Source organism: Carex rostrata, chromosome 4 (genome assembly GCF_964058835.1).
Source record: "Carex rostrata chromosome 4, lpCarRost1.2, whole genome shotgun sequence".
NCBI lineage: Eukaryota > Viridiplantae > Streptophyta > Magnoliopsida > Poales > Cyperaceae > Carex > Carex rostrata.
This window is the reverse complement of record NC_135921.1, coordinates 10246159-10269444: the sequence shown is the minus strand read 5'-3', so window position 1 is coordinate 10269444 and position 23286 is coordinate 10246159. Positions and strand designations below refer to the sequence as shown.

The following is a 23286-nucleotide window of genomic DNA, read 5'->3' as shown; positions in this document are numbered from 1 at the left end:
AAAAAAAAAATTTGTGAAATCAACATGATTACTTTTTTATCTTATAAAAACTATAAGAACCGAAATGTCATTTCGGTCCCAGTCGTTTTCACAGATTTTGAGAAATAAACTGTTGAAAAATTGTAACAATACCTGGACCAAATTGTCATTTTGATCAAAAAAAAAAAAAAAATTCGAGACCGAAATTGCATTTCTGTTTTATAATTTTTGTAATTAAAAAAAATATTCAAGTTGATTTCCTAAAAGTCTTTTTTTGTAATTATGGTTTATAAAAAAAAAATTTCAAATTAAAAGCCATCGCACAAGTACATAGTAGCAATCAAAAATCTTCAGTCAACCTTAATTAACTATATAACACATGTCACATGTATTTTAATATTTATATGCAGATTTATTTGTACGGGTTCAAAGAACTTGAGGTATGAAAATATTATTAAATAATATCTATTGGCAGTCGTACACATTGCAGTTGAAGTGGGTCCGAGTATTATCGTATGCCAGAAATAAGATACCTCTTGGTGGGCCACAAATAAGAGAGATACCTCTTGCCAATTATTTTCTTAATTTTTTTCTCTCTTTAACAGTGAGAACACTGTACTTGTCTCTCTATAAAAACCAGATACAATGCAATCTAATGGTAATTTCTAATGCATTGTATCTCGTATGCCATCTAAGAGTTCTTCAATTTGTTATTTACCACTAATCATTAGAATATATTTAATTTATTCCTTAACTATAAAAATTCATTCATTTTACCTATTGCACAATATTTTTGAAGTTAACTATAATTAAATCTATGGTTAAAAACATAAAAAACAAAAATATCCTTTCTTAAATTTAACGAACAAACAAATAAAGGGAAAACCATGCGAGCCTTCCAATTTCTTCAAAATATTCAAATTAGGACTTTTACCTCTAGACGCCACCAGAAAGCAAACAAAGCAATTGATCCCTTGCTATAGAAGTTGAGAACTGTAAAGGAGGATATAAGACTGAGAAAAAATCAGGAGGTTTTCGTTTAGAAATTCTTAAATTAGCCGACAAAATGCACCAAAATAACACAGATCGAGGTGGATAAAATGGGATCAGGTTTGCATCTGAGCATTGAAGAAATAAAAAAATGATGGAAGATAAAGAGAGAAAGTTCAATCACACGAAGGGACCTGTTTAGATGCATCTAACCAAAATTTACCTACAACTCAAGATCAATAAAAGAAAGAAACTTAAACCTCAATTATGTCGTAATAAAAGGAACTATTAGAGTTGCATATTTTTGTGAAATCAACATGATTACTTTTTTGTGAAAAAATTTTGTGAAATCAACATGATTACTTTTTTTTCTTATAAAAACTATAAGAACCGAAATGTCATTTCGGTCCCAGTCGTTTTCACAGATTTTGAGAAATAAACTGTTGAAAAATTGTAACAATACCTGGACCAAATTGTCATTTCGATCCAAAAAAAAAAAAAATTCGAGACCGAAATTGCATTTCTGTTTTATAATTTTTGTAGGATTTGCCGTTTGATTGCCACAACTCGAGAACTTCCCTGAAATGCCGTCTTCAAGGTTGTCAATGCTTCTTTAGCAATTGTTGCTGCTGCAATTCTTCAAGGTTGTACACCAATTGACTTCTACCATCAATTGCTTGCCCACCGAACCATCGGCTCTGATACCATTTTGTTGGGATAAACTCAGCAATACTGCACTGCTTTGTGCAAGTATGCAAAAGATTGAAGAGAGAAGAATATTTTTCTGAATAGAAACAACGCTTTATTTTCCTTTCTCTCTTACTCAATTACATAAAGTTATGCAGTATTTAAAGCAATACAATATTCCTAAAATAAGCATCCACAACTTTCCTAAATTAAGCACCCACTACACAACATGCTAAAAATAACTAACCACTACACTAACTAGTCCGAAAATAACTATGCTTAAAATAACCAATGCCCAAAATAACCAATGCAGTTTTTTTATGCTGTTAAAAACTGATTTGTACATGCTTTAATCAATTTGAATTAATTTTCAACAACAGGGACATAAACATCATAAAGAAAAACATAATTGACCCTTAAAATAACACGCAATGTTGGTATCAAATACAGTGGGTCTTTTTTGGCAGCTGCTATTCCAACGGTCTCTTCGTCATGTCGACATCGATCGATCCTTTGACTCCAGCTCGTAAGGTTGTTTCAAATCACATTAAAAAGAAAGTTCAACTCTAATTAATATTGCCTCAACTTGGACCAATAAAATCTTCAGAATTTTCAATTCCTTTGTAGACATCCTTCAAAGCATCTTCCAATTGTCGTATCATCTGATTATATTTCCAGTACTTGAACTCAACAATCTTAAGCTTTTTGTTTGGAAATATTGCAATTGTTGACGAGACATTAGTGGACACATTTGTACTAGCTCCCTCTTAACCTTGAGAAAGCGGCAATCAATAACAAATGAGATCTTTAATAAACTGTTCAAGTGAAAAGACTAGATTAAAAACTTGGAACTAATGGGAAAAAAGCATTACATATCCTTCTTGCAGCAATGTAAGCTTCTCCAAATTTGGCGAATTCTTTAGGACACAATTTACCATTGGGAAACAAGCGAACGTAACCAAAACAACAGTCAAATTCTTGAGATTCGAAAATATTGGCAATTTGAGCGGCACAACAGTTGATTCCTAAATTTGAAAACATATAAGCACAAGATTAGAAGTTGGAACCAAGTCAAGCATTGAATTTGGTACCTTTTAGTTAGGTCCAGATTTCAGAATATAACAACAGAAATTTTTTGTAAATACTAACTTGACTATATTTTTAAAATTATTTATTTATGCATTCAATTAGATTACAATAATTCAAGACCCGTTGAAATAACATAACTCCTCTACTCTCTATATCAGGCAAAGATCTAAAGAAATTCAAATTTATACTATTTGCAAAATGGAAAAAAGAAAAAAAAAGGTCCATACCTCGAGCAAATGTCTTTTGAAATGTAACTCCAGAAGTTCAATATTTTAAGTCATCCGCTCCAAGTATTTCATCATTAAATTATCACGAATCATTAAACATGCAGATGCTAGAGATGGAATGTTTAGAGTTGTATTACTTGGTGGCGGGAAGCTTTCATCATACACAAAGGAAAGAAAATTGGGAGCACTAATGACTAGTTCGGTTTTATCAAAAAGACAATTTACAATAGCTAGATGCTTTAGAGATTTATGAGCAATTACACAATCAACAAGAAAGCAACTATTTAGTCGAAGAAATTCCAGTATTGTGCATCCAGAAAAAAGGTTCTTCACATTATTAGAATTAAGAGCCCACCGATAAAAGGTTAGTTTTCTAAGATTAGGAAGATTTACTATCGGGACTGATGAATATATTTTAACATATCTGATGTACCTGTTAGATGCATGATTATCATTGAGGTACAATTCCTCTAATGATGTGCAGGTGTAGATGCACGGTGGCACAGATTCAGGAAAGGAAAGATGGAGAACTTGAGTGTTATCTTCAACGGCATAACGGATCATGCCTTCACAGGATAAAGTGTGAAAGAGGGTCATGCCTTCACAGGACGAGCAAAATACATCCAAATCAAAGGGCTCGCACCTCAGCAGCAAAGTGTTCACAAATTTCGCAAACCTCCCAACAGCAATATCATCGACAAAATCATCATCATCATCATAATGTCTAAAATCATGAAAATTGAAGCTGAGAGAGGGTAAAAAGGTCCATAGGTGCAACCACCTCTTTGACAGCAAACATGTCTGCACTGCCACTTTAGGGTTGAGTAGCCCCAAGATGTGGTGAAATATCGGATCAGGCAATTTGCTTATGAAGTCACAGCTTCCTCTGCTTGAGATATTAGCTGTCTCCATTCCTAAAAAGAAAAAACAAAGGCACAATAAGAACTTCAAATTAGCCAAGATTTTACAAGAAGCTTCAAATTAGCCAAGATTTTACAAGAAGTTATTTACTGGAACAAAACAAAATACACAAATACTATACCATGGACTCACTATTTTTCGAGAAAGAAATTATGTAGAAATATCTACATAAACATGTGTTGATCTGCATCAAAATTCATGCAGAAAGCTTTGAAATTTGTGCAAATCAAGTGCACGTGAGTCTTAACCCTGATGGAATAGTTCTGACCGGATATCGGACCACCTCCCATGTGTACTCCAATAGTGAAGCTTTTATACACACCGGGGTGGAAATAGAATTTAAGTATAGAGGGGGCTAAACATTATTTAAGAAAAATAATAATAATAATAAGTTCATATAACACAATATAAGAAAAGATAAAAATAAATTTTCACTATTTTATTTCAAAAAAATATAATAAAAAATAAATATTTTCATTATTTAATAATTTAATATGATTGTGAAATTAACAATTTAGCACAAATCTTAATTTAAAAATCGAACTGATTTATTTTTTTCACTGCTGCACCGGAGTCTAGAGATGTGAATTTTGTTCAAAATAATTTTTTTTTATTAATTTATTAATTTTTTTTTCTATTTCTGTTGGAGAGGTTTCTTTTTCGTTGTAGACTTTTTTTCTTTTGTTTTTTCTATGTTTGATATTTCCAAGTTGGAAAGATATGATTTTTCCTTTTTTTTCGCAGCAGACTATTTGGAAAACGAAGCGTATAAATTGAAATGAAGTGCCGCCGGTCCGCTAATCTAATTTTCAAATGTTACATCCGAGCTCCTCTAAATTTGTTATATTATATATATGGGGACAAATAGATATGAAAAAAAACAATTCAGTTAAGTTTCATGTATCTGGTAAAAAACATTAAAAATCTTAGTAAGTTGCATAACACCCGTAGGCTGAACTAATGAACACCACCCCTACACACAAAAGATCTAAGTTAAAAGTTTTTTAATAAAAAAACAAATTAACAAATCACAGCCAATTAACCACTGCATAAGTCTCTCCATCCATATTAAGGATCGATAACATACCATAATTCATTCGAGATAGGTAAACAAAAACTAGACAATTAATAGTGACCATTACTAACCAGACAGATTGCTATGTTACTTAAACATAAAAAGTAAAATGCATACAAAATTACAGATAAAGTTACTTAGATTTAAATAACTTTTTTGTAATCATGAAACAAAATCATAACTGACAAAAACTTGATACTATGAACAAGTCTATATTAATAGAAAGACAAAACACACAAGGATATTGAGATTTAGTTTTTAAGGTAAAGTTTATTTATTTAGATTGTGTGTGGCAAAAAGATAAAGCAAAAATATAACTAGATAATTATTTTGCTTATATAAAGTAAAACACATTAAATTACATAAAAGTTAGGTCTAAAGCGTCCAATTCTTTAGACCTCAACCAAACACTAGCTTAACTATTAGACAAGTCTATGTGGATATCAATACTAAACATACAATACATGTAGTGAGAATTTGTTTTAAAGATTTTTTTTTCTTTTTCCAGAAATTACCTTTCCTAGATTAAACATATGCTATTCTGCATCAAAATTTGTGCAGAAAGCTTTGAAATTCGTGCAAATCAAGTGCATGTGAATTGTAACACTAATGGAATATATAGTTCTGACCAGATATCAGACCACCTCCCATGTGTCCTCCAATAGTGAAGTTTTTAAGCACACCAGGGTGGAACTAGGATTTGAGTATAGACGGAGCTAAACATTATTTAAGAAAAATAATAATAAAAAATTCATATAACACAATATAATAGAAAAAATTATAGACGGGGCTAAACATTATTTTCACTATTTAATTTCATAAAAACTATAATAGAAAAAAATAAATATTTTTATTATTTAACAATTTATTATCATTGTGAAATTAACAATTTACCACAAATCTTAATTTAAAAATCGAACTGATTTACTGCTGCACCAGAGTCTGGAGATGTGAATTTTGTTCAAGAAAAATGATTTTTTTATTAATTTAATAATTTTTTGTTTTGTGTTTCTGTTGGAGTTTTTGTTTTTGTTTTTTTTTCATTTGTTTTATTAAAAAAATAATAATTAATTAATAGTCAAACAAAAGCAGGAGATCGATGCATGTGCTATATATATAGGAGTACTTGCAATGTGTTTTGCCCAAGGAAAGAAAAGGGATAAGGATCCATCGTTACAATAGTGAAGCTTAGAAAATAAACAAATTCTCTTGATATCTAGGTGGGAAGATGAATATTGAAGCACAGAAAACATGCCCCGCTGTTTGCAACAGTGAGAAGCAGGAGGGTTTTGCTCGCAGGTTTTTTAACTATGAGCCGACTTCGTGGAGCACTGACACTTTCATCACTCACACAGCCCCTATTCAGGTATACCTCCATACATTAATATCTATATTTTCCCATGAAAATCAACTCCTAAGTTCTAGTTTGCTGTTGGGTGCCTTGTATATACTGGTTGTTTCATAAGAAACAGAGAGTCAGAGAGTAGTTCTATTTCGCTGAAAAGAAAAGATATTTAACTGCTGTAAAATTTCTTTATTATCAATAACTGTTGTAAATTTTAAAACTAATCAAAAGAGTGCTTAAATTATATTTAAAATATCCAAGATTGATGGCAAACAATATACAGGAGAATGGAGTAGGTCTGATAGACAAAATACCTACTTAATTTTTGATCTAATGTACCGTCTTATATGCTTTAAGATCCGTGCGCACAAAAATTTGTTCGTTTTCAAGACATGGAGCTCATCGAACCTAAAGTAGCTAGGTCCGATGGGCATCGGACATACTCCATAATCTATATATAGTTGGTCAACAATGAAAGACAGTTTTAGATTTTCCACGCTAGTTTTATTTCCTGTTTACAATTGGAACAGTACTAACCTTGAAAGCATAAGAATACTTAAACCCTCAGTTAATTAGTTGAACCCTTTTTCATTAAAATTAGTATATATATAAAAATTACCCAAGGCAAATTTCTTGAATATTTTTCACAAAGCTCTTATTTGTACCAAATATATATAATACAAGACGAGTGTAATTAGTACAGCACATTTAATTGGTTTTGCAGAAGCCCAAAGAGTGGATCGAAGCAAGGATAAGGGAGCTAAAAGAGGAAGTTAGAACAATACTTGGGTCCACCATTGACAGTGTGGAGATGGTGAACTTAATTGATACAATTGAACACCTTGGCATAGGTTACCACTTTAAGAGGGACATTTATGATGCATTAAGCCATCTTCATGATGCTAAACTAGTTAATTGTGATCTTCATCATGTTGCAACTCGCTTCCGGCTACTCAGGCAACACGGGTTTAATGCATCTTCAGGTAATATACAATTAATTTCATCGGAAGTCATCTTTCGTATCAACTTTTTTTTCACATCAAGCTTTTAAGAAAACAGCTTATCTTAAATAGATGAACTCCTGAATCTATTTTCTTAAAATCATGTTTTAGTTTTTAAATCATATATAGTTGCCTCTTGTTTAATGATTTTTTTTTTTTGTTTATGAAGTTGTATCTGGAGACGTAGTTAGGAGTGGGAGGGAATTGTCACATATTGGACTCATGTGGCTCCGCCTCTATCTCCAAACATTTAATTAATTGCTTAAGCTGACTATTTACTGTGTATAAACATTTACAGATGTATTTCTCAATTTCAAAGATGATCAAGGAAACTTTGACGAGAATATAAGCAAGGACCCGAAAGGATTGCTACGCCTGTATAACGCAGGGTATCTTGCGACTCCTGGTGAGGAAATACTTGTTGATGCAATTTCATTTGCTAGGGGCCATCTCTCATTAATGCTCGATGATTTGAGATCCCCACTAAAGAAACAAGTATTGCGCGCACTCAAGATGCCGTTGCATAAGATGCTGGTGAATGTGGAGGCAAGGTTTTATATTGAAGAATATGATGAAGAGGAAAACAGAAATGAAAGATTACTTGAGCTTGCAAAATTGGACTTTAATACGTGCCAAACTCTTCATTTAGAAGATATGAAGACTCTTTCTCTGTGAGTTCAATATATAATCCTTGTAAAACTATTCAATATGGAGTAGACTAAAATCTGTTTTATCACCATGGAAATAATTGCTTACCAACGGGGAATTTGGGATAATTATATCCGTGGACTTACCCACGGAATTAGACATTTCCTTAGCCACGGTTTTAAACTAGATGCATATATTTAAGCTGCGAATTACTTTAGATCAAACTTCACAAATCAGACAAACTTCACAAATCAGACCTACCAATACATGCATGCATATATATATGAATATGTATGTGTGTGTGTGAAAATATATATATATATATACAGAGAGAGAGAGATGTTGGTTAATGTCAAAATATTTGTTCCTAGACCATAGAACAAATGCTTTGATGTTTACATTTTTATAGTCCAAATAGTCGATTCAAACCATTCAATATTCAAGCTATATTAAAATGTGCTCGTAGATCAATTTTTACATTTTTTTTGAATTTTTACTATTTATTAAGTTAGTTTTAAAATCGGTGTTTTCAATGATCCACAAATTTTTCACTGTTTATTAAAATCAACGATTTTAAAATTGATTTAACAATTAGTAAAAAAAATCCAAAAAATGTAAAATTCTCTCCAAGCACATATTAATATAGAGATCAAATCTAATGGTTTGGATCAACTGTTTGAACTTTAAAAATCAGAAAACCAATTGATTGCATCATGGCTACGAAACAAACATTTTGATATTAACCAACCTCTATATATAAATATATAGATATATATAATCCGGTTAAATTGCTACGGAAACACTTCGGCCGAAGTGCTTACGGATCCAATTTTAAAATTACATGTTCTAAAGTTCGACCTAAGTAGCTCAATAAATTGGTTATATACTAAATACGTAAAATAACAATTTTTACATTTTTTGTAATTTTTTAACTATATTTTATGTCTTGAAAGATGGCCTCTTTTTGGTGTAAAACTAAAAGTCTATATAAGCATATTGCTCTCATATACTTGTACAAGTAGAGTAGCCAACCTCCCTATATATAAGTCCATAGTGTCTTTAGAATGTAAACCTACATACTTAATAAGTTTCAATACAACCAAATATACTTTCTTAGTTAAATATATAGTGTTTCATTTCATTATTACTAAACGGCTTCACGAAAAGTTTCAATACCTATTAGTGAACATAGATTATTAATACAGATATGGTTATATACATGTTGCAGATGGTGGAAGAACCTAAATACAGATATTGCCGAGAATCTAAAATATGGACGGGACTGTTTATTAGAGATATATATGATTTGGAGTTGCGGACAATATTTTGAGGTCGATCAGTATAGCCGTGCACGGAAAATGATTGCCAAGATGTTTGCTGTAATCTGAGTACTATATATATTGTCGTCCAATGGTGATATTCTAACAGAAAGATATCGTTCAAATGACTCTAGGGGAATGTATTTTATCATTAGTTGCTGAAATTATAATGGTAACCAAAATTTTCTTTTGAAGGATCTCTCAGACCTAAACCAAAGTTAGAACTTGAAAGGGTCAGGTTTAAATCGGGATGAAGATGAGAATCACATCTGCACTTAATTGATAAAGATAATATCATCCGTATGAAAAGTTGTTGTTATTGGAACTAATAAACAGTGGGATATGTAAGAAAGAGAAGCTAGAGTCCGTCCTCAACTCCAAAAAAAAAAAAAATCAAGGAAGAACATCCACCCTCCTCAACTTTTTTGTAAAAAAAAAAAAAGAGGAAAAACGAGCTATATTTCAAATTGCACAGTTTCGTTATGATGAAAAATGACTAAGAATAATATCCCCAATTGTTATATATTTATTGCTAAGTAGCATGTGCTGGAAGAAAATTTTGATAACACAAAATGAACAGGTGAAAAAACTAGTTTTTATTGATATAGTGATAAATCTTCAAAAGTATTTTTGTGAAAAAGGAGAAAAAAAATCCAATGTTTGTTTTTCCGTTAAGTAAAAAATATAGATGTTTTATTTTATAAATATAAAAAAAAAACATTATATATACATAAGATGAGCTTAGACATTTGTCATCATATTTTTTTTTTTTTTTTGAGATGCTTCATAATTAATTTTCGGAATTACTAATTAACAGAAAATGCTTCATAATTAACAGAATTATTAATTAACTTGCGGAATTATTTATTAATAACATTATATATATTTACTGAAACTAATGTCAGTACTGGGATCACTTGCTTGCAGGTGGGATGAAAAGGCAGTCGATTTACCGATGTACTTGAGGAACTTGTGTCACCAATTTATTAAGACAGTTAATAGTTTTGATGATGAATTAGAGCCTAGTGAGAAGTACCGTTTGCCGCACATTATCAAATCGGTATGATACCATGTTTTTCTCATTATGGCGAACTCTGCATATTTATATTATTTATTTATGTGGATTATTAATAATTATAAGTAACATATCAAGTTTAAAATTTTTAGGAGTGCATAATCCAGAGGTGTTAATTTTATTAAACTGAATACCTCCTAATATGTATACTCTGTTTGATAATTATTTTCACTTTTCGAATATATATCTTATTTTCTGCATTTTAAAGTTGTAATGCATTTTACATTTATATAAATAGGCTCAGACACTTATTGATGGTTACATGCAAGAAGTGGAGTGGCGTGTCAGTGGGTATGTACCATCCTTCCATGAGGGCGAAAAACCCGCAATAGACGGACATGTTGGCTCCCTCGTGGTTGGTTTTCCTTTGTTAGGAACTCCAGGGGATCAAGTCATCACCAAAGAGGTCTTTCAGTGGCTCTATACTTTCCCAGATGTCACCATGGATTGCATGAGAATTATTAGATACACCGACGATGTAGTAACTCAAGAGGTACCAAAATGATCTAATTATATTAAAGATAATTTAGTAATTGATTTGGTGTGCTATAAATTGAAAAGTCATTTGGTATACGACGAGCAGCTGGGTAAGAGTAGGAAATAGATTTTCATTTTGTTGTTTGGTTATGTATTACTTTTAATATTTCAGATTCAATTGCTCTAGTCGAATTAGACATAAATATATATAGTCTCGTGGGAACCAACTGATCATCTACCTCAGATCAAATATTTAAGAATCCAGAAAAGGGATTCATGATTTATCGTAAGAACAACAATCAAGCTATTGGAGAAGTGCAACTTCAATTCAAACTTGAAAATTGAATGCATTGATTAAAAAAAAACTACAGTTTTTACTAAGTAATAGTTCTAGCTTCACAATTTATTTTCATTTGATGCTTGCAGCGTGAGATTAAGTCCGAGCAAGGGCCAAATACAATTCAGTGCTACCAAATCGAACATAAATTAACAAATGAAGAAACAACTGCGAAGTTCCAGTCGTTTTGCGAGGATGGATGGATGAGAGTAAACCAGGCATGCCTTCACCCAGCTGATATTCCCAGGACAGTACTTGAGATATTTGTTAATCAGTGCAGACAAATGGAGACCTTTTATGTTTACTTCGATGATGCATTAAACAAACCCAAAAATATGAAAAAAATAAGTTCTCTGCTTCTGCTGGAACCCTTCGCTCTTTAAATAAGTCAACCGCATGCTATTACCAGTCTGGATGACTCTCATGCAGAGAATGAAATAAATAGGTTATTTGCTAGTAGTTGTTAAAGAATAAACTCAAACACAGTCAGATTTTGAGGTAATATTAAATAAGTTGAAGGGGCAAGTGTTGGTCATCCTGGGCATATTAATTATGTTTTTCACTTGTTTTCTAGTCGAGTTTCAGTTAGTTCTGGTATTAAGTCGTTTGGAGTTCTCTATAAAAAGTCAAGGCAGTTTTAGTAACCAAGTGTCTAGTTTAAGTGCTGCTGTTTAGAATTATGTTTTATATTTATTCTTGCACGAATTTTAAGGGTTTACTTTAATGGTAAGAGTCTATTAATAGAGTTGTATTCTGTTATGGATGTAAGAGAAGAAAATATGTTTAAGAATTACTAAAAAGAAATTGTGTTCTTGTTTCTCTTCATTGAAAAGAATTTTGTTTTTATATATCAGTAGCTACGTCTTATATGTACTCTATACTTGTATATGTTAACTTAACTTTAACGGATAACATACAAATAATAAAAATTATTAAATAATTTCATAATTTTTATAATTTGTATAATTGTGGGGTGCAAAAATGTTATATGTTCAGACCTCTGATCTGATGTTTCCCTTTTGATATTATGCCTGTCTCTTAGAAACTGGGAGAGGGAAGGCCTCATGGAGACACGGGAGCTTTGAACGTTTCTGCTTCTTTTGGGTTCACCCTTGATGGTCTACTATTCATGATTAGTTGTCAAGGGAATTTATTGATTATAGAGACGTTTAACTCTTGACAGACGGAAGCCTCCGCCGTTAAATTGATGTAGAAAAAGGGAATAGATTTCTCGTGGTCTATTTCCAACATTTAGCTTTTAAATTTATAAAAATCCTAAGACACACAAAGTAATATTATTGTAAGTTCACAATCTATCATTATAGTACTTGAGGTATCAATTCAAGAGACAACGAGAGAATATAATTTTCACTAAAATAAACTAATAATAAAACAAGTGCAATAATGTAAATTGGGGGGTGTTGCAATTTTGTTTTCTTTTCGGGTTCAATACCGAGAGTGAGATGTTTGTAAACAAGCAAGAGAGAGAGAGAGAATTCTAAGCTTTGATAACAATGAGGGGAAATCTAGGGGCCTTCGGCAACTATCCGTTGATTTTATTAGTACCTACTTGGCTACTTGTCTTTTATTCATGTCTTGAATTAATGAGGGTTTCTAATCCAAATGGCTTAGCCTATACCTATTCCAATAGTCGTTATTACTTTACTAGGGAATTCGAGCAACCTTTCGTTTACAAGCAACTTAAAACTCTTACTAGTATTTCACATCAAAACCAAAGGTCAAACCTAGGTGTCCCAAATTCTAAGGTTGCTCGATTAAAATATGTACCTTAAAACCTTTGTCTTAAGTGTTCCGGTTATTTCTAACCTAAAGTTTCTTATACAAGACTTGGCAATCAATCAATACATCATTAATCCCTTATGCAGTGGCCTCATAAATAGACTCGCGAGATTTGTGGTTTCATGCACACAAGTTATACATACAAGAATAAATCCAAAAAAAACAAATATATAATCAAAACAATCATAATAAAATCCAAGTAAGGTAGATTTTATACCAACATCAAGTTTACAAGCCTACGCCCCTAGAAAAGGGAACTACTCACTCAAGGTAGCGAAAACATCCATGATGAAATAAAGATAAGTACAAGAAAACAACTAAAATAAGTAAGGAAAATAGAAAACACCAAATCCCTAGAGCAATCCTCGTCCTCTTCGAGTCCTTCGTCTTCCTTTCGTTCAACCTCGCTTCGCACCTCGTTTGCACCGTAGAAGGATGGAGAAAGAGTAGAAAAGATGTAGAAAATGTGCGTAAAGGACAGCTTCGACCCCCCTTCTTCTGCAACTGCCGCATGAATATATAGCAATTACCTTGCTTAGGGCTAAAGCATGCAGAATCTGGAAATAAATCAGGGCTAAAGCATGCAATTACCTTCTTCTGCAACAGCTTCGACCCCCCTGCAATTTGGCAAGTTTTGGAGGCTAGTGCAGCCGATTGTGCAAGCGGGATCCGCCCTGTCTGGGCCGCACCGAATGTTCGTGAGTTGTGAACTTGAAGACTTTACTGCACGTGCGGTCGCACAACCCAGACTTGGGTCGCACAGAGTCCCTGTGAAGTAAGCAGTCAATCTTGGGACTTGTCAGTTTTTCAGCTCCTGCGGCAGCACAGAGTGGGACTTGGGTCGCACGGAGGCACTGGAGTTTCGCATTTGTTTTGGAGCAGAAGTTGCATAATTCTGAATTTAATTTTTTGGAGGATTTCCCAAATGTGGGGCCCCATATTTATATGGAGAACATGTTGAGCGCTTCAGATCAACCATTTGGACATTGAAAACGCAAAACCGAGTTATAAGTATATGCTCTCATATGCTTATGGAAGTAGAATAGCCAACCTCTCTCTCTCTCTCTCTCTGTATATATATATATATATATATAGAGAGAGAGAGAGAGAGAGAGAGAGGGAGAGAGAGAATGGCTAAGTTCAAAACGTTTTTTTCTAGCCCCTGGAACAAACGATTCAGTTTTCCAATTTTCAAAGTCCAAACAATTAGATGTTCAATCTATATTAAAATGTGCTTGGAGACCAAATTTTACATTTTTTGAAATATTTTTACTATTTATTAAGATGGTTTGAAAATCGTTGGAAAGTTTTATTAATACCCTAAAAAAAACATTTGTACAAATCTACCCCCGATTTTTTTTTCAAAAAAAATTGCCCCAACCGCCCCCTATTGGGGGGGTCCATAATTGAGACCAGACCTCCCCCTATAGGGGAGGTCCGCTATGGAGACCTGGCCGCCAACATGATTATCCCCGATAGCTCAAGTTTTTATAAACTATAATTAGAAAAAAAAAATTTGTGAAATCAACATGATTACTTTTTTTTCTTATAAAAACTATAAGAACCGAAATGTCATTTTGGTCCCAATCGTTTTCACAGATTTTGAGAAATAAACTGCTGAAAAATTGTAACAATACCTGGACCAAATTGCCATTTCGATCCAAAAAAAAAAAAATTCGAGACTGAAATTGCATTTCTGTTTTATAATTTTTGTAATTAAAAAAAATATTCAAGTTGATTTCCTAAAAGTCTTTTTTTGTAATTATGGTTAAAAAAATTTCAAATTAAAAGCCATCACACAAGTACATAGTAGCAATCAAAAATCTTCAGTCAACCTTAATTAACTATATAACACATGTCACATGTATTTTAATATTTATATGCAGATTTATTTGTACGGGTTCAAAGAACTTGAGGTATCAAAATATTATTAAATAATATCTATTGGCAGTCGTACACATTGCAGTTGAAGTGGGTCCGAGTATTATCGTATGCCATAAATAAGATACCTCTTGGTGGGCCACAAATAAGATAGATACCTCTTGCCAATTATTTTCTTAATTTTTTTCTCTCTTTAACAGTGAGAACACTGTACTTGTCTCTCTATAAAAACCAGATACAATGCAATCTAATGGTAATTTCTAATGCATTGTATCTCGTATGCCATCTAAGAGTTCTTCAATTTGTTATTTACCACTAATCATTAGAATATATTTAATTTATTCCTTAACTATAAAAATTCATTCATTTTACCTATTGCACAATATTTTTGAAGTTAACAATAATTAAATCTATGGTTAAAAACATAAAAAAACAAAAATATCCTTTCTTAAATTTAACGAACAAACAAATAAAGGGAAAACCATGCGAGCCTTCCAATTTCTTCAAAATATTCAAATTAGGACTTTATCCTCTAGACGCCACCAGAAAGCAAACAAAGCAATTGATCCCTTGCTATAGAAGTTGAGAACTGTAAAGGAGGATATAAGACTGAGAAAAAATCAGGAGGTTTTCGTTTAGAAATTCTTAAATTAGCCGACAAAATGCACCAAAATAGCACAGATCGAGGTGGATAAAATGGGATCAGGTTTGCATCTGAGCATTGAAGAAATAAAAAAATGATGGAAGATAAAGAGAGAAAGTTCAATCACACGAAGGGACCTGTTTAGATGCATCTAACCAAAATTTACCTACAACTCAAGATCAATAAAAGAAAGAAACTTAAACCTCAATTATGTCGTAATAAAAGGAACTATTAGAGTTGCATATTGTTAATCAGTGCAGACAAATGGAGACCTTTTATGTTTACTTCGATGATGCATTAAACAAACCCAAAAATATGAAAAAAATAAGTTCTCTGCTTCTGCTGGAACCCTTCGCTCTTTAAATAAGTCAACCGCATGCTATTACCAGTCTGGATGACTCTCATGCAGAGAATGAAATAAATAGGTTATTTGCTAGTAGTTGTTAAAGAATAAACTCAAACACAGTCAGATTTTGAGGTAATATTAAATAAGTTGAAGGGGTAAGTGTTGGTCATCCTGGGCATATTAATTATGTTTTTCACTTGTTTTCTAGTCGAGTTTCAGTTGGTTCTGGTATTAAGTCGTTTGGAGTTCTCTATAAAAAGTCAAGGCAGTTTTAGTAACCAAGTGTCGCTGCTGTTTAGAATTATGTTTTATATTTATTCTTGTACGAATTTTAAGGGTTTACTTTAATGGTAAGAGTCTATTAATAGAGTTGTATTCTGTTATGGATGTAAGAGAAGAAAATATGTTTAAGAATTACTAAAAAGAAATTGTGTTCTTATTTCTCTTCATTAAAAAGAATTTTGTTTTTATATATCAGTAGCTACGTCTTATATGTACTCTATACTTGTATATGTTAAGTTAACTTTAACGGATAACATACAAATAATAAAAATTATTAAATAATTTCATAATTTTTATAATTTGTATAATTGTGGGGTACAAAAATGTTATATGTTCAGACCTCTGATCTGATGTTTCCCTTTTGATATTATGCCTGTCTCTTAGAAACTGGGAGAGGGAAGGCCTCATGGAGACACGGGAGCTTTGAGCGTTTCTGCTTCTTTTGGGTTCACCCTTGATGGTCTACTATTCATGATTAGTTGTCAAGGGAATTTATTGATTATAGAGACGTTTAACTCTTGACAGACGGAAGGCTCCGCCGTTAAATTGATGTAGAAAAAGGGAATAGATTTTTCGTGGTCTATTTCCAACATTTAGCTTTTAAATTTATAAAAATCCTAAGACACACAAAGTAATATTATTGTAAGTTCACAATCTATCATTATAGTACTTGACGTATCAATTCAAGAGACAACGAGAGAACATAATTTTCACTAAAATAAACTAATAATAAAACAAGTGCAATAATGTAAATTGGGGGGTGTGGCAATTTTGTTTTCTTTTCGGGTTCAATACCGAGAGTGAGATGTTTGTAAACAAGCAAGAGAGAGAGAGAGAGAGAGAGAGAGAGAGAATTCTAAGCTTTGATAACAATGAGGGGAAATCTAGGGGCCTTCGGCAACTATCCGTTGGTTTTATTAATTACTACCTACTTGTCTTTTATACATGTCTTGAAATTTAATGAGGGTTTTTAATCCAAATGGCTTAGCCTATACCTATTCCAATAGTCGTTATTACTTTACTAGGGAATTCGAGCAACCTTTCGTTTACAAGCAACTTAAAACTCTTACTAGTATTTCACATCAAAACCAAAGGTCAAACCTAGGTGTCCCAAATTCTAAGGCTGCTCGATTAAAATATGTACCTTAAAACCTTTGTCTTAAGTGTTCCGGTTATTTCTAACCTAAAGTTTCTTATACAAGACTTGGCAATCAATCAATACATCATTAATCCCTTATGCAGTGGCCTCATAAATAGACTCGCGAGATTTGTGGTTTCATGCACACAAGTTATACATACAAGAATAAATCCAAAAAAAACAAATATATAATCAAAACAATCATAATAAAATCCAAGTAAGGTAGATTTTATACCAACATCAAGTTTACAAGCCTACGCCCCTAGAAAAGGGAACTACTCACTCAAGGTAGCGAAAACATCCATGATAAGTACAAGAAAACAACTAAAATAAGTAAGGAAAATAGAAAACACCAAATCCCTATAGCAATCCTCGTCCTCTTCGAGTCCTTCGTTTTCCTTTCATTCAACCTCGCTTCGCACCTCGTTTGCACCGTAGAAGGATGGAGAAAGAGTAGAAAAGATGTAGAAAATGTGCGTAAAGGACAGCTTCGACCCCCCTTCTTCTGCAACTGCCGCATGAATATATAGCAATTACCTTGCTTAGGGCTAAAGCATGCAGAATCTGGAAATAAATCAGGGCTAAAGCATGCAATTACCTTCTTCTGCAACAGCTTCGACCCCCCTGCAATTTGGCAAGTTTTGGAGGCTAGTGCAGCCGATTGTGCAAGCGGGATCCGCCCTGTCTGGGCCGCACCGAATGTTCGTGAGTTGTGAACTTGAAGACTTTACTGCACGAGCGGTCGCACAACCCAGACTTGGGTCGCACAGAGTCCCTGTGAAGTAAGCAGTCAATCTTGGGACTTGTCAGTTTTTCAGCTCCTGCGGCAGCACAGAGTGGGACTTGGGTCGCACGGAGGCACTGGAGTTTCGCATTTGTTTTGGAGCAGAAGTTGCATAATTCTGAATTTAATTTTTTGGAGGATTTCCCAAATGTGGGGCCCCATATTTATATGGAGAACATGTTGAGCGCTTCAGATCAACCATTTGGACATTGAAAACGCAAAACCGAGTTATAAGTATATGCTCTCATATGCTTATGGAAGTAGAATAGCCAACCTCTCTCTCTCTCTCTCTCTATATATATATATATATAGAGAGAGAGAGAGAGAGAGAGAATGGCTAAGTTCAAAACGTTTTTTTCCTAGCCCCTGGAACAAACGATTCAGTTTTCCAATTTTCAAAGTCCAAACAATTAGATGTTCAATCTATATTAAAATGTGCTTGGAGACCAAATTTTACATTTTTTGAAATATTTTTACTATTTATTAAGATGGTTTGAAAATCGTTGGAAAGTTTTATTAATACCCTAAAAAAAACATTTGTACAAATCTACCCCCGATTTTTTTTTCAAAAAAAATTGCCCCAACCGCCCCCTATTGGGGGGGTCCATAATTGAGACCAGACCTCCCCCTATAGGGGAGGTCCGCTATGGAGACCTGGCCGCCAACATGATTATCCCCGATAGCTCAAATTTTTATAAACTATAATTAGAAAAAAAAAATTTGTGAAATCAACATGATTACTTTTTTTTCTTATAAAAACTATAAGAACCGAAATGTCATTTTGGTCCCAGTCGTTTTCACAGATTTTGAGAAATAAACTGCTGAAAAATTGTAACAATACCTGGACCAAATTGCCATTTCGATCCATAAAAAAAAAAATTCGAGACTGAAATTGCATTTCTGTTTTATAATTTTTGTAATTAAAAAAAATATTCAAGTTGATTTCCTAAAAGTCTTTTTTTGTAATTATGGTTTATGAAAAAAAATTTCAAATTAAAAGCCATCACACAAGTACATAGTAGCAATCAAAAATCTTCAGTCAACCTTAATTAACTATATAACACATGTCACATGTATTTTAATATTTATATGCAGATTTATTTGTACGGGTTCAAAGAACTTGAGGTATCAAAATATTATTAAATAATATCTATTGGCAGTCGTACACATTGCAGTTGAAGTGGGTCCGAGTATTATCATATGCCATAAATAAGATACCTCTTGGTGGGCCACAAATAAGATAGATACCTCTTGCCAATTATTTTCTTAATTTTTTTCTCTCTTTAACAGTGAGAACACTGTACTTGTCTCTCTATAAAAACCAGATACAATGCAATCTAATGGTAATTTCTAATGCATTGTATCTCGTATGCCATCTAAGAGTTCTTCAATTTGTTATTTACCACTAATCATTAGAATATATTTAATTTATTCCTTAACTATAAAAATTCATTCATTTTACCTATTGCACAATATTTTTGAAGTTAACTATAATTAAATCTATGGTTAAAAACATAAAAAACAAAAATATCCTTTCTTAAATTTAACGAACAAACAAATAAAGGGAAAACCATGCGAGCCTTCCAATTTCTTCAAAATATTCAAATTAGGACTTTTACCTCTAGACGCCACCAGAAAGCAAACAAAGCAATTGATCCCTTGCTATAGAAGTTGAGAACTGTAAAGGAGGATATAAGACTGAGAAAAAATCAGGAGGTTTTCGTTTAGAAATTCTTAAATTAGCCGACAAAATGCACCAAAATAGCACAGATCGAGGTGGATAAAATGGGATCAGGTTTGCATCTGAGCATTGAAGAAATAAAAAAATGATGGAAGATAAAGAGAGAAAGTTCAATCACACGAAGGGACCTGTTTAGATGCATCTAACCAAAATTTACCTACAACTCAAGATCAATAAAAGAAAGAAACTTAAAGACTAAAGTACATAAGTAGAAGGATGACCAAAATGCCCCACAACCTATCAAATTGAGAATTTCAGGAGTACACCAGATGATATGATCATGGGGGAGGGGGGGTACATGCAACTTAATAATGCTCATTTCAAATTAAAAGAAATTCTTATTTGCACTGTAACTATTTCGTAATTATTTGTTGGATTGGAAGCAAGGTGAAGTTAATTTTGTAAACGCAGAGATCATGAAGCCAATTGATGAATTAAGTTCCGCATTTTTTTAACTTTATAAGTTAGCCTATTAATTTCTGCATTAATCATCGATTATATTTAATCCAACATCATCAGTGACCGAAAAAATATAGAAGTTAGAAGAAGTTAGAATAAAGTATTGGAGATACAATAATACAAGGTAAGGTTTTGAGAATAATTAGTGAGATTGGTAGAAAATTAGTATGAATTAATGTACCATCATCTTTAAAAATGTTGTAGAAGATGACCATATATCTTATCTAGGAATTATAATCGAGATATTTCGAAGAAATATCTATCATAACTTATGCTTTGACTATTGTTCGAGACATAAATTATGTAGAAATATCTACATAACTTATTCTTTCACTATTTTTTGAGAAAGAAATTATGTAGAAATATCTACATAACTTATGCTTTCACTATTTTTCGAGAAAGAAATCATATAGAAATATCTATGTAGAAATTATGTAGAAATATCTATCATAACTTGTCCCTTGACTACTATTCGAGACATAAATTATGTAGAAATATCTACATAACTTATGCTTTCACTATTTTTCGGGAAAGAAATTATGTAGAAATATCTACATAAACCTGTGCTGATCTGCATCAAAATTCGTGCGAAAAGCTTTGAAATTTGTGCAAATCAAGTGCACGTGAGTCTTAACCCTGATGGAATAGTTCTGACCGGATATCAGACCACCTCCCATGTGTACTCCAATAGTGAAGCTTTTATACACACTCGGGTGGAAATAAAATTTAAGTATAGAGGTGGCTAAACATTATTTAAGAAAAATAATAATAATAAGTTCGTATAACACAATATAAGAAAAGATAAAAAAAAATTCACTATTTTATTTGAAAAAAATATAATAGAAAATAAATATTTTCATTATTTAACAATATCATATGATTGTGAAATTAACAATTTAGCACAAATCTTAATTTAAAAGTCGAACTTATTTATTTTTTTTCACTGCTGCACCAGAGTCTAGAGATGTGAATTTTGTTCAAAATAAAATGATTTTTTTATTAATTTATTAATTTTTTTTTCTATTTCTGTTGGAGAGGTTTCTTTCTCGTTGTATACTAATTTTCTTCTTTTGTTTTTTCTATGTTTGATATTTCCAAGTTGGAGTTAAAGAAATGATTTTTTCTTTTTTCGCAGCAGACTATTTGGAAAACGAAGCGTATAAATTGAAATGAAGTGCCGCCGGTCCGCTAATCTGATTTTCAAATGTTACATCAGAGCTCCTCTAAATTTATTATATTATATACATGGGGGCAAATACATATGAAAAAAAAAACAATTCAGTTAAGTTTCATATATCTGGTAAAAAAAATAAAAAATCTTAGAAGTTACTTGACACCCGTAGGCTGAACTAATGAACACCACCCCTACACACAGAAGGTCTAAGGTAAAAGTTCTTTAATAAAAAAAACAAATTAACAAATCACAGCCACTTAACCATTGCACAAGTCTCTCCATCAATATTAAGGATCGATAACATATCATAATTCATAAGAAATAGGTAAACAAAAATTAATTGGGGGATAGTTAGTCGATCCCTTATAAGTTACCATTATATTAACAATTTTGAGCTCTGATATAAGTTTGGTTCCTGCATTATTAAAGATTGATTGTTGAATCCATTAGTTGCTTTATTTGAGATTCGAACCTAAATAGTTGGCGAATCAATTTCGAATGAATTATACCCAGTTTGAGTTTGATTTGAATAAGATTCAAACCGAATTGGTTTGATTTATTTCCAAACGAACTAATTTCGAATCAAATTAATTGCGCACTTTTTTCAAATCGAACTCAAACCGAATCACAAACTACGAACTTTTTGTGCAGCCCTATTTACATGGATTTATATAGGCAAATAAGCCTATATAATATTTCCTAATTATTTTACTAAACATAAGACTTTTCTATTACACAAAATCTAATCCAGCAGATTGATTATAATTGATTGAATGTTAATGTAATTGATAATGCAAACTTAGAAGGTAATATTAGTAATATTAATTAATTGATCGGATAACCTAAACATCAGGCAAAAGAACAGGCAATGTTTTCTTTTCTTTTTTAAAACCTGATAGTGGCTATCAGATATAATTACATCTGTCCTAAGGGAACAGTTCCAACGACTATTACAACATAATTGAACTAAAAACTACAAGCAAGATCACTACACAGGTGTATCTCTACCAAACATGAATAACTTAGACTGGCCTAAGTTAGAATAATCAACTCAAGCTTCCATTTCTTTAGACATCAAAGTTAGAATAATCAACTAAAAGCTTCCATTTCTTTAGACCTCAACCAAACACTAGCTTAACTATTAGACAAGTTTTTGTGGATATCAAGACTAAACATGAGAATTAGTTTTAAGTTTTTTTTTTCTTTTTCCACAAATTACCTTTCCTAGATTAAACATGTGCTATTCTGCATCAAAATTTGTGCGAAAAGCTTTGAAATTCGTGCAAATCAAGTGCATGTGAATTCTAACACTAATGGAATAGTTCTGACCAGATATCGGACCACCTCCCATGTGTCCTCCAATAGTAAAGTTTTTAAACACACCGGGGTGGAATTAGGATTTGAGTATAGATGGAGCTAAACATTATTTAAGAAAAATAATAATAAAAAATTCATATGACACAATATAATAGAAAATATTATAGACGGGGCTAAACATTATTTTCACTATTTTATTTCATAAAAACTATAATAGAAAAAAATAAATATTTTCATTATTTAACAATTTATTATGATTGTGAAATTAACAATTTACCACAAATCTTAATTTAAAAATCGAGCTGATTTATTTTTTCACTGCTGCACCGGAGTCGAGATGTGAATTTTGTTCAAGAAAAGTGATTTTTTATTAATTTAATAATTTTTTGTTTTCTGTTTCTGTTGGAGGATTTTTTTTGTTTTCTGTTTCTGTTGGAGGATTTTTTTTGTTTTTTCATTCGCTTTATTAAAAAAATAATAATTAAATGAATAATCAAACAAAAGCAGGAGATCGATGCATGTGCTATATATATAGGAGTACTTGCAATGTG

General features: G+C 32.1%; 2 protein-coding genes across 2 annotated transcripts; both read left to right on the top strand.

Annotated features, from left to right (window-relative positions):
* The first annotated feature begins 6107 nt into the window (after nt 1-6107).
* On the top strand, nt 6108-9350 carry LOC144552418 (alpha-humulene synthase-like). Its single transcript, XM_078300416.1, has 4 exons — nt 6108-6334; nt 7038-7296; nt 7613-7985; nt 9191-9350. Exons 1-4 carry the CDS (start codon nt 6197-6199, stop codon nt 9348-9350), a joined length of 930 nt encoding a protein of 309 aa, XP_078156542.1. The 5' UTR covers nt 6108-6196.
* Nucleotides 9346-11788, top strand: LOC144552419 (alpha-humulene synthase-like). The gene is made up of 3 exons (XM_078300417.1): nt 9346-10341; nt 10595-10849; nt 11260-11788. Exons 1-3 carry the CDS (start codon nt 10180-10182, stop codon nt 11551-11553), a joined length of 711 nt encoding a protein of 236 aa, XP_078156543.1. The 5' UTR covers nt 9346-10179; the 3' UTR covers nt 11554-11788.
* The last annotated feature ends 11498 nt before the right edge of the window (nt 11789-23286 follow it).

Coding starts and splice junctions, on each gene's coding strand:
- LOC144552418 (XM_078300416.1), top strand. CDS start 6,197: ATGAATATTGAAGCACAGAAAACATGCCCCGCTGTTTGCAACAGTGAG. Junction 6,335..7,037: donor CTCACACAGCCCCTATTCAG/GTATACCTCCAT, acceptor TTGGTTTTGCAG/AAGCCCAAAGAGTGGATCGA. Junction 7,297..7,612: donor CGGGTTTAATGCATCTTCAG/GTAATATACAAT, acceptor AAACATTTACAG/ATGTATTTCTCAATTTCAAA.
- LOC144552419 (XM_078300417.1), top strand. CDS start 10,180: ATGTCAGTACTGGGATCACTTGCTTGCAGGTGGGATGAAAAGGCAGTC. Junction 10,342..10,594: donor TGCCGCACATTATCAAATCG/GTATGATACCAT, acceptor TTATATAAATAG/GCTCAGACACTTATTGATGG. Junction 10,850..11,259: donor ACGATGTAGTAACTCAAGAG/GTACCAAAATGA, acceptor TGATGCTTGCAG/CGTGAGATTAAGTCCGAGCA.